This window comes from Sinohyriopsis cumingii, chromosome 16 (assembly GCF_028554795.1).
Source record: "Sinohyriopsis cumingii isolate HCF-2022 chromosome 16, ASM2855479v2, whole genome shotgun sequence".
Classification (NCBI taxonomy): Eukaryota; Metazoa; Mollusca; class Bivalvia; order Unionida; family Unionidae; genus Sinohyriopsis; species Sinohyriopsis cumingii.
The window spans coordinates 25855797-25868509 of record NC_142976.1 but is presented as its reverse complement, the minus strand read 5'-3'; the positions used below and the strand labels follow the sequence as shown (position 1 = coordinate 25868509).

Genomic DNA, 12713 nt, shown 5'->3' with positions numbered 1-12713 from the left:
CATTTTGCATAGGGTTAGAATTTTAAAGAAAAAGAATTTCCTCAGCTTTCATCACTGGTTATACTGGCTATTTATAAAAGACCTTGTATATCTTAGGTATAATTTAAAGAGTCTTTAATTCCCTTTATTTTGGTGTATGACTGATGGGTGTACAATAGGTTATAGAGTATACAGATTGGCCTTACTCCAGATGTGCACCTTTCAAAAAAGTGCTAGCTCCACTTGATCATTTTCACTTCTTGAACTTCAGAGGTTAACTGTACAAAAAAGAGCCGATAACCTTTTTTTACATTTTATATATTTGGTAATTCATTGATTGCACTTTCAGAAGCTGGTATTGTCTAGTCTGGCAAAATTCATTTTCCCTATTTTAATAGCTGCTATGGATAGTGTACTTTAGACTAATTCAGGCTGATTTTTTAGCACAATGGAGCAGTCAATTTAGTTAGCAGTGTGCTTAGATCATGTACAATTTCCAGAAGTACAATATCAAAAAGAAATATCATCCACATTACATTAATGTAGCATAGAGGTATGCCAACATTCTCTCCACTGTGCATGTTTTAAATGCAAACAACTTCACCTTACATACGTCACTCTCTCAAAAGTACATAATAACTGGTGAGCGCCCCCTTAAAGTGAACATAGGTATTATTATTGTATGATTTACTTTTGATTGTATGGCTGAAACATTTAAGTCACAAACATCAAAACAGTCCTTTTTAATAATTCTCCTGTATTTCCCCCCACAAAAAAGTATTTATGAGTGTCAGAGTCTTTAACAAGTCCAGCCCCCCTCCACCATGATAAGAAGTGAGCTATTTTAAAAATGCACATTACATTTTGTCAACATAGCAACCAATGTTATGCTAAATGACAGGAACATGAAACTAGCAATAATTATTTCTGTGATATCAACAATAAATTTTACAGTTTGAAAAGGGATGGAACAGATAAGGTTCATAAAGGTCAAAGTGTAAAATATATGCTTATTGTTTAATATGGAAGAAGCGAATTCACTTCCTCATCATTTATTTTTTTATTTCATTGCAAATAAATGAAAAGAAACATTTTCACCATATATTTCTTTTACTTATTGCAACAGTTTTAAATTTATGTTGACTCTATTCCTATATTCTAAGACTTCTAATTTCCCCATAATTAAGGTCACTACTCACACAAACATTCCTCATGACAAATTATGCAAGCAAGAGCAAAATGAGCATAATTAGTTTACTTTCATTCTTAATATCAATATTAATATACCATTTTATTCAGAACATCATACATGATATGAAAATAAAAAAATAATTGCATATATTTTTATATTTGTTTTAAGGTGGCACTCTACAGTTTCGCATTTTGCATGGGGTTAGAATTTTAAAGAAAAAGAATTTCCTCAGCTTTCATCACTGGTTATACTGGCTATTTATAAAAGACCTTGTATATCTTAGGTATAATTTAAAGAGTCTTTAATTCCCTTTATTTTGGTGTATGATTGATGGGTGTAATAAAGGTTATAGAGTATACAGCTTGGCCTTACTCCAGATGTGCACCTTTCAAAAAAGTGCTAGCTCTACTTGGTCATTTTCACTTCCTGAACTTCAGAGGTAAATTGTATTAAAAAAAGAGCCGATAACCTTTTTTTACATTTTATATATTTGGTAATTCATTGACTGCACTTTCAGAAGGTGGTATTGTCTAGTCTGGCAAAATTCATTTTCCCTATTTTAACAGCTGCTATGGATAGTGTACTTTAGACTAATTCAGGCTGATTTTTTAGCACAACGGAGAAGTCATTTTAGTTAGCAGTGTGCTTAGATCATGTACAATTTCCAAAAGTACAATATCCAAAGAAATATCATCCACATTACATTAATGCAGCATAGAGGTATGCCAACATTCTCTCCATTGTGCATGTTTTAAATGCAAACAACTTCACCTTACATACGTCACTCTCACAAAAGTACATAATAACTGGTGAGCGCCCCCTAAGCTCTTCTTGTCTTGGACTTGCAGAGCTAGTAACTTTATATATATCATTTAAGTGATCCTGCAATAAAACAGTTATTTATTACCAAAAGCTTTTTATCTACACAAGTTCTAGAATAAAAGATACCTATTTTTGGAAAGATCAAACAAGTAAATATTTCCCTGGTGGTCTCCAGCAATGAAGTTTTCTCCATTGTTATCAAAAGCAGTGTGAAGGAACCTGACATTCCTCCCAGGATGTAAGAGGGGGCCATCAAGGCTGTTGACTACTGTGACAATCAACCTGAAATAAGAATGCATGTCTTGTATATATTTATTTATACAAACTGGACATGGCCTGCAAGCTGAATCCACCATCAAGACTGATAATGAAGACATTTATTCAGCTAGAATAGTTTTGGAAAAAAAATTGAACAGGGAGGTTATCCAAGGTCAGCTCATCAAAAATATGGTTGAGGGATAAAGGCCTGCAAAAACTGATGATAAAATGGCTGTTCATCCAAGTAACCATGCAAATGGTAGAACCAATGCAAGATGAAAGGCTAGGCAGTAAAGCTTCCCTAAATCAAACATTTTTATGCCAAAAACTTTACTCATTTCATGTGATTAGGCTAAAAAAATGTTTCCTACTGCACTAGTTTTAAAATTAGAGTTTTTGTCAAAACATTATACATATTTAATGTAATTTCTGTGATAATTTTCTTAACATGAGTAAAAAAGTGCTAGGGTAGGCACTGAGATATAGGGAAGATTAGCCAACCAGTAACACATATTTTGTTTTGACCTTTGCAAGAATAAAAATGTTAGATTACAATTAGAATTACATTATAGGGACCAAAGTATGTGTAAGTCTTGTTTAACAGCACATCAGCACATTCCTGGTCTTAAAGTGCAAAGTTTAGGTATTCTCAAAATGCATATAAAACTGTTGAGGAAGCAGAGTTACCAAGAAGCCCATTTAAGACATGCAGATTATTAAATACTATATATTTTCAATCATAACTTTCTATTAATTTTATATACAGAACTGACAGGCATTGTCAGGTGCTTTTACTAAAATTAACCACAATAAGACCATGAGGTTCTAATATAACAAATAAGGAATCCAGTCACCTGGGGCACTCTGCAACAAATACCCACCCCCAATAACCAGTGAAAACAACTAAATTATCCATGAGTCCTCACAGTAATAGTACTAATACCACAGAATCTGAATGCAAGCCTAGGAATAAAATTAAATCATTCAATTTTTACGTTTTCAACAAAAATGTCCGATTCTCATGGGGTTTTAGATACTTCTCACAGACTGAGCCTATAAAAGTATAATATAATATTGAAGACAGGGTTAGTAGTTCATTTTGATGCAGTCTATCAACAAGGTAATGCTCTCTGCTGGCATTACTGCTTTAAAATCATTTTAATTTCTGCCAATTATCTATTATGCAGTAACCAGTACCTTCTCTTTATTTATGATAACTAAAGGATTAAATGTTGGTAGCTTTATAAAATCATGATTTTTCCTCAAGATGGACATTAGAGGGGTTAGAATCATCATCTACTTACAATCTCTACTTACATCTCAAAGACTGACATATTAAAACCAAAGCTAATATATTGATGTGAATTACTTTTCAAACTAAACCTATCCACAGCTTAAATTCTTTGGGGGAAAAATATGCCTGCTGTCAGTAAAATGCAGCAGCAACTAGAATTTGAGGTCACCTTGAAACCTATCTCCTTGATATGCCTATAAGAATACAAAACCAGGGCTGCATGTTCAACCCAGGATCAAAGTCACATAATGAATTATCTCAACTTCAGGATAATAATCCCAAGTATGAACAAAATCTATCATAGCAGTTAGGAAATAAAAACAATTAAAAGAAAACTAGAACCAAACATTACAACAAATTTTCAATGACTGCAACCTTCACTCCATGATTAATTGGGTAAGAGTAAATGGAACAGAATCAACTGTCTTAATATCATAATGATTCATGTTATCTGTGAAGAAAATCTATCAAGGGCTTTAGGAAATATAAACAAATGAAAAACCTTCAACTAAACCCTTCATGCAAATTTTCTAGGACTATGACCTTCACCCCAAAGTCAAAGGAATGAAAGCACATATCAGAGAATGAATTGTCTTAACTACATGATTCATCCCAAGTATGACAAAAGTCCATCAGGAAATTATAAAATATAAACAAATGAAAAAACGTGAACCAAAACCTAATGCCAATTTTCTATGGTCAATGTGACAAGTGCAAGTCACAGAATGAATTCTCTATGAAGAAATTCCGTCAAGGTATTCAGTAAATATAAGCTAAAGTCCAAGGCTATCTGGGAAATAAAGCACATTGTAGAATGAAATAGCTTAGCTTCATAGTAACTGAAAACAAGATGATGAAAACCAGTCATAGGGTTTATGAACTATATACAAAAATGAAAAACACCAACATAGTATAGTATGTTAATGACAACACTGCGGATAATATTAATTCCTTAGCACAAACATTATCTTTAGATAATTTAGTGAAAGGTCATAAAGAGACATTATAAAAATTTTGATACCGGTATAGTCATACAGGACAAAAATAAAATGAACAACATACACTGCAAGTTGCATCTACTTGTCAAACCAAAATGTAATCAATAAATACACAGCTCACCTCTATAACGCTATGAATAATCACCCGCTGCCATTTTAATTCTAATGCAGAAAATACTTCAGACCAAAGGGGTCTTGACCTTTGAAATGTTGACCCCAGTAACAAGATAGCAAACAATAAATCTGATGAAATAAGAGCAATTTACTCACATAAATATATCCCTGCCTCTACCATATCCCAATCCTTCCCATTATGGAAATAAGTTTATATATTCTAAAAGGGGCATAACTCTTCTACAAATAGTGCAAGTAGAACGACCGGACAACAAGCATATCTTCTAATAATGAACATAATATCTACCAAGTTTCAAATAAATCCTAAAAACTACAATCACAGTTGTATTTACAAGATTCTGTCATATACTGAATCCATATGCATGTCAAAATGGGCAAAAACTCTATACAAAAATCATTGGAACAGAAAAATTTATCATTACATGCAAAACTGTAAAAGTTTGAATCTAAAATCTGTCTTATATTACATTCAGCAACAGAACAAACAGAGCAGTGCTCAAACAAGAATGTTAAGATTGTGGTGATTTTTTTGCTATATACATCAAAACTCATAGATTCCATTAATGTTTTCAACCTGAAACAGTCAGTTAAGCAACCCACCCATAAACACGTCACATTTTAGACTGGATTCTTCATAGACCTGATGATAACATTCTACGGTCCTCCCTGGTATCCCATGACCTTGCATCAGATCACCTCTGCATTATATGCCATCTTGACATATCAGTCCCTAACCCTCCACCTTTATCTGCTACTAAGAGAAACCTCTGTATGATAAATAGAACCAAACTAATGCACGACATCCAAGCTAACTTAACAAATTGCTTACCTCCTACTGCAGAACAACTCAATAACTGCCTGCGTTCATTGCTTGACAAACATGCCCCAGCTACCAAGTGCAGAGTATCAATTCAAAAGTGTTCTCCATGGTATAGCAGTGTTAGGGACCAGCATTGCACTGCTAAAAGAGACCGCCATAAAGCTAAGTGGCTTTGGCTCTCCACCAGACTCGCTATTCATAAGCAAATCTATGAAGCCTGTAAGAAGAATGTCACAAATATAGTCCATGCAGCAAAATCAGCCCACTACACTACTAAGATCATGGAAAGTTCCAGCTGCAAAGAGCTCTTCGATATTACTAAAAAGCTAATGTCAAGGAATACAAATCTTCACCACTTCCAACTACCTTCTCTCCAGTCGACCTTCCGGACATGTTTGCAAATTTCTTCCGTGACAAAGTACAAACCATTAGAGATAAGCTTGACACGACAATTTCAATTGACCCGTCATCACCATACAGTTGGGATACAGAATTTTAGTGGCAACCATTAGCAGCATCTGAACCTGTTTCTATGGATTTTGTACGTACAATCATGATGAAGAGTGCACCAAAGTCATGTGAACTTGATCCAATTCCAACATCACTGCTGCTTGAATGCTTAGATCCAGTATTGCCTTCACTAACTGATGTTATTAATACCTCTCTCTCATCTGGGGAATTCCCATCATTTTTCAAAATTGCCATTGTAAAGCCTCCGCTGAAGAAACCAACACTAGACCATAACGATTTAAAGAACTACCACCCAGTTTCCAATCTCCCATTCATATCAAAAATCTTAGAAAAGGTTGTTCTATCCCAGCTTGTATCTCATCTAAATTCAAACAGTCTTTATAGCAATGTACAATCTGCAAATTGCCCTTGCCACAGTAGTGAAACTACTCTTCTAAAAGTAGTTAATGACATTCTCTCTGCGTTGGATAGTGGAAAGATTACAGTCCTCACCCTTCTTGATTTGTCTATAGCATCTGACACAATAGACCATAATATATTACTTCACCATCTCCAGCATGTATTTGGCATTCATGATACAGCCTTACTGTCGTTCAAGTCCTACTTGGTCAACAGGACACAAATTGTACCTGCAAATGGAATACACTCCAGCCCAGTTGATCTACGTTGTGGTGTTCCACAGGGGTCTGTTCTTGGACCTGTTCTCTTCATTCTATACACTCAGCCACTCTCAAGTGTCATAGATCATCATCCAGTGTCTCACCAATTGTACGCTGATGAAACCCAAATATACAAATCTAGCCACCCAACTGAAGTTGATGCTACCATCCAAGGTGTAGAGAGGTGCATTTCTGATGTGAAATCATGGATGACATGTAACAAGCAGCAGATGAATGATGATAAAACTGAGGCCATTCTGATCACAACACAAAGACTTTCTCATTCACATCCTTTACCACAAACAATAAATATCAGCAGCACTAACATTAAATTCATACAATCAATACAAAACCTAGGTGTTAATCTGGACTGTATTCGCACATTGCACCAACATGTCATGAACATATGCAAGGCTGCATATTTTGAGCTGAGATGCATCAGCTCCATTCGCAATTATCTTTCAGTTGATGCCACTAAAACACTTGTGTTTTCATTAGTACTTTCAAGACTAGACTGTTGTAACTCAATTCTGTCTGTTCATCTCAATATCTGCTCCAGAAATTTTAAAAAGTTCAAAACACAGCTGCTCGGATCATACTTAGAGTACCACGATCAGAGCACACCTCCCTGCTGCTCTGTAGCCTACACTGGCTATCCATTCGATCCAGAATCAAACACAAAATTTGTTCTCTGTGCTACATTTCACTGACGGACTCTAGTCCAACATACCTATCCAACCTCACCCATATGTACACACCAGCAAGATACTTATGCTCCTCTTCTGACAATCGTATACTCATTATTCCCACTATGAAAACAAAGTCATATGGACAGCATTCTTTTGCATACCAGGGCCCAGCAATGTGGAATGAATTGCCCACTGACCTTAGACACAAAAACAAAGTGATCACATTCAAGAGGGCTCTAAAAACTCACATATTTCAACTGCAAGAACAAACTTAAAGACCTAATAATGTTTCATACCTTAAACATACCTTAAATATTCTGCATATATTGTGAAAATACAAGAACAGATTTACACCTTAAGCAGTCATGAGCAGTCATAACATCACGTCTTTCTTTCTCTCTCTCAAAAGAATTAGATTTGGTACACTGCATTTTCATTTAGCATTTAGCTGATAAAGAAATTGCTAGTCTATTTTCCATTAAGTTAGGACAGCGAAGATAACCCCCGAATCCAAGAATTTCAATTGCAAAATGAGTATCTGGAGCATTTTAAGCACACACACTTATAATCCTATAATTTTACTTCAAATGTCCCTTTGCTGCAGATAAAAAATCTGATATAAACCAAAATTATCATTAATTATATAATTCTGGTCTTCTTTTGTAAAGAATTTGCCTTGTTAAGTAGCAATGGTAGTAGAAATTAATGTTGTAGTTGTGCTCCTTGTAAAAAAACAAAATGATAACAGGTCCTTAATATATTTATTCATCTAATTTAAATTTAGGCTACATTATCATAATTCTGTTTGTTATTTACAGGTGCTCTTGGAATAAAGTGCCATATGATCATAAGGCTCTATTAGTTACGTTCACAAAAAGTTTTGTGTTTTAATGGATAGGAATCTTTGCAGCATATTTACCAATCAAACACAAGTCAACAAACTAGAATAGTGAGCACTGTTTAAAACTATATTCCATTTGTAATAACAAAGCATGAAATATAAAAAGACGATTTGGTTTATTATTAGAAGTACAGTAGTCAATAAGTCATTTAGTGTTTTACATGAGACCAAGATAATTACTAAAAAAAAAACAGACAACACCAACATGCAGAATCTGACCAGTTTCACTTGATAGCTTCAACAGCATTAAAGCATTGGTTACATTATGAAACATTTGGTTTCTAAGAGATTAACATTATAAACAAAATTACATCAAAGCCTGAATTATTGCTATTGCTGTATTTACAGTCTTAAATGCATAAATAGCATTGAAAAATTACATTAAAAGATACATAAAACTGGATCATTAAGATAGATATATCTCTATTGTACAATATGACAAAATAGAGATCAAGTTTTAATTCCCTTTAAATACGTACAATTTATTAAAGATTATGAATTTATAAATTAAACAGTTTATAGATATTGTTAGTCTTATAACTTAATGTCTGCTAGTAACCAAACAATGAATGCAACACATGCATATATTCTTTTTAAATATGTTCCCTTTCAGAATTAATGCTGAATTGTGTCCCTTTTAACAATTTAAAAAAAATTCCAGTCATAATTCATACAAATAAATAAAAAATTAAAAAATTAAATATTACTGAAATATTATTAAATAATATGACAAATTAATACTTAAAAAATAACTATATAAAAAATAATATACATTTTTAAGTATACAATACTTTTATATTACTGTCAGTTTTTTGCAGGTAAATAATCAAATTATAAAAGTTTAGTTTTAGTGCAATGCAGAGGTCTCGGAAACACTTAATCACGCATATTTGTTTAATCTGGGACGCAGAAAATCGCTAAGGCGGGAGTCCTCTGTACGCATGTAATAGGTGTGTGGCAAAATTCAAACACTTGCCAGTCCTGCTTCAGCCACCTGCTTTGTGGGAAAATGTGTTGATCAGTTAACTGTGCTGATATTCACAATGTCAGAATTCAGTGGCTGAAAGACCCCTTTATGTACACGTTGCCATTATAAGAGAACATCAAAAGAACATGGTGCAATAGCTGGGCGATAAGTTCAAAGGCTTTGACTGGCGGCTGGGTGGGAAAATGTACTGATATTTACAGTGATTGAATTCAGAAGCAGAAAGAACCAGAGTTGTAGATGTCGTCATTTATAAAAGTACATCAAATAAACAACTTTAGCTTTCATAATTGTGTTCATTTCCGAATGTAGTGGAATAAACAGTGCACATGGCCTCAGACTCAAGACATGTTGAGACTTAGACAAAATGCCATTAGCAAATTGGTTAAGTATTTTGGGGTTAAACGGCAAACTTACGGAGATTTTAAAGAGATTAAGAAGAGTGCTAAAGCTGCTAGAATTGATAGTTCAGATGGGTACAGTAGCTAAGTGTAAGAAAGTGTGTTATGCCTAGCTTAGTGTTTGGAATAAGTCCTTACTTGGATTGACAAAATTCAATCACACTCTGATGGATGACCAAGAGCTATGTCTGTGTTATAAAGAATGTAGAAATTAAACTCAATGGCAACCAATAGTTCTTGTAATTTTTATAGTTTTTTGGGAGGGCCAGGGGTCATGCAACCTGGCGAAGTCACCTAAGAATTTTAAACTTCGCCTTCTTCTGTTACGAAAGCAAAAACAACTTTGTTTCAGTTGTCGAAATAGTGTTCAAGTGGTATTGATTTTTTAAGCCTATATAGAAAGCAATTAGCTATCAGCAAAGCCCAACAAAAATAAATTTCAGAACTCTGAGTTGATGGAGTTTTACTTTGTGAAGCACACCAGCAGAACAAAAATGATAATAATAATATGGTGGGGGCTAATGATTCTTTACACGTACTGCAAACAACACATTGATATACGTCAACTCGGTTCTGACCAGGATTTACTTACAGAATTCAACAGAGAAATTTGAACACAAGGACAATCCAGTCCCAAAAGAGCGTAGTGACAAACACAAATGACACTTGCATTATCTTCAAACCTCTTTGAACCCTTTTGAATTTATATTTGACTGTAACTACTGGAACATTGTGTGACAAAATGAAATATGGGAAAATACTGGGCATGTGGAAAATGGAGTTATTAGGGGATATTTTGGGCATGTGGAAAATCGAGTCCGGGCTTTAAGAATTTCAGTCAGGGCTTGTGAGTTTATTTAAGTCACCTGCCCTGGGCATGTGTCTAACAAAAATTCTCTTTGAGCACTTATGACCCATATGTGGTCAATGACAGAACATCATGTAGGACAGTGGAGATATCATTTTAATCAGACTGAAATCTGGCATGGCAAATGCGATATTTATCTTGATTTATATACAATGAAGCTATTACACAAAATTTTAAATAACCATCTCACAAAAAGACACCTAACAAATATTTCAAAACAAAAACTGGGTTCTTCAAAACAAGGAAGGTTGAAAGATAAAAATAGAAGTGTTATGTTACATAGTTAATTTTGGTACTAATTTGTTCATAAATAACAGCAGAAATAACAATGCTTTATATGGAATTCCATCTCAAAATTCACAATGGAAATTTGAAAAACAAATGAAAACTTTTAATTATTTAACAGGTGAAAATTTTATTTTTTCTGGCCAAATCCAAAGCAATTACCAAAGGTCAATTACAATTAAAGATTAACCATTTTATCCAATATTTCATTATATAAACATTAGAAAAGAGGACTTCTGCTATGAAAGATGTTGTCAATCTTCAACTGTAACCTATTTTTGAGGTTCCATGTTTTACAACTGTAGTGAAGCAAAATAACATTTCAGGTTTTAATACTTTTTATAAATGTTCAATAATAATTCATGATCAATTTTACAATCTGAATGCACATATGAAAAAACTTTGGTACACAGTGACTATTTGTTAACTTCACCCACCTCACAATATTTTCACCAACTGCACCTATTATGGCTAGAGAGGTATTTTTGTCCAGATATTAGGGTCCAACTTGGACCCTGACTGATTATGATGAATGAACTTAAAAGCAATTCCAAATATTTAGTATGATACAAAAACTTCTTGCATGGAAAAGGTGCAACTATAGTTTTGTACAAATAGCACATATGATTGGAATGATGAAAAGGTCCTAGCAAGTATGATTAACCAACTTTTGATTATATATTAGAGGTGGTTCTAATTAATGTAGCATCCCTGCTCATGTGATGTCACACACATTCAAATAAGAAAAACTGCTAAAGTTATGTATGGTTAAGGCAGAATATGTTGACATGTACATTTAAACTTAACCATCACACCAGTTTCCAATACTGATAAATCATCATACTGAATAATTTAGATGGATGTCCTGGGTCTACCTTTCTAGAATAGTTAGCAATGGCAGACACATCTGATGACATCAGCATAATTTATACAAATTTGAAAGCTGTTAGTATTGCATGCTTTGTCAAAATATGTAAATTTCTCCTAATAGTGTGTGTGTGCACATATTTATCATCACAGTAATGGTTAATACTTCCAATTAAAAATCAGGTTCCACAAAGTTAGATACAAGGAATTGCAAAAATGCTTTAAGATAAACTTTCCAAATAAAAAAAAAACATTAAATAAATGCTACAAGATGAAAGGCAAAGAATTTGCAATTCCCTAAAAGGTATAATAAAATATAAATGGTAAAAATCTAGAGAATTGAATTTACCAGCTACATTCCTTTAAAAAGTTTAAGTTGAAATTAGAACTGTGGCATGAATTAGCTTGATTTCTGCCACATATTTTTGGCATAAAAAGTGGTAATTCTTGTAATTAGAGAGTGCTGGTGTGATTTTACTTGCCGAATTATGTTCCGAAGGGAAATAGAGACCGACCGGTGAACATTTTAATTCCTCAATTCTTAATTTTAAATGGCAAATGTGAACATATTTACCGCAACTCGTGATGGTTATCTGGCAATGTACTGAGGCTATCAAAAAGATCAATACAAATCATATTCAATGCCATTAATGCCAGATTATTGTTTTACCCATTATCCTGAGAAGGGGTTGGCTTTCTTTGCCAAATCTTTCCCGACGTTTTCTTGCACACGTCAAGAGTTTGCATCTTTGGCAACTATGGTTTCTAACATGCACTCTGACATATAAATTAAAACATATACACAACTATCGCCACATTTTAAATTTAACTGTCGCTTGTTGTATCAAAGTTGACAAATTTGAGATGACCAAACTTGTTTCAATCTGGCGCGTACACAAAATGTACTAAATTTCTTAAACGAATCTTCTCGACTTTGAAAATAAGAAACGATTTGTTTATCAATAGAATCTTTATAGTATTTATGAATTAAATTATATTCTTATGAAATATTATTGACAGAATGAGAATTTGTTAATTTATAGTCGGGCTGTTCTTTTGCAGTTTCTAAAAATATTTTCTTTAAATCTT

The 12713-nt window shown here is 33.6% G+C and overlaps 1 protein-coding gene across 1 annotated transcript in view; it reads right to left on the bottom strand.

Moving 5' to 3' along the window:
• Positions 1-12507, bottom strand: part of LOC149780104 (TBC1 domain family member 31-like) — a 94525-nt gene extending 82018 nt beyond the window's left edge. The window contains exons 1-2 of the mRNA XM_089936866.1: positions 12295-12507; positions 2120-2275 (exon numbers count right to left, since the gene is read on the bottom strand). Of these exons, the coding sequence (XP_089792992.1) occupies positions 2120-2275; positions 12295-12371 (233 nt within the window). The 5' untranslated portion in view covers positions 12372-12507. The remainder of the gene's footprint in view (positions 1-2119; positions 2276-12294) is intronic.
• Positions 12508-12713: the final 206 nt, after the last annotated feature.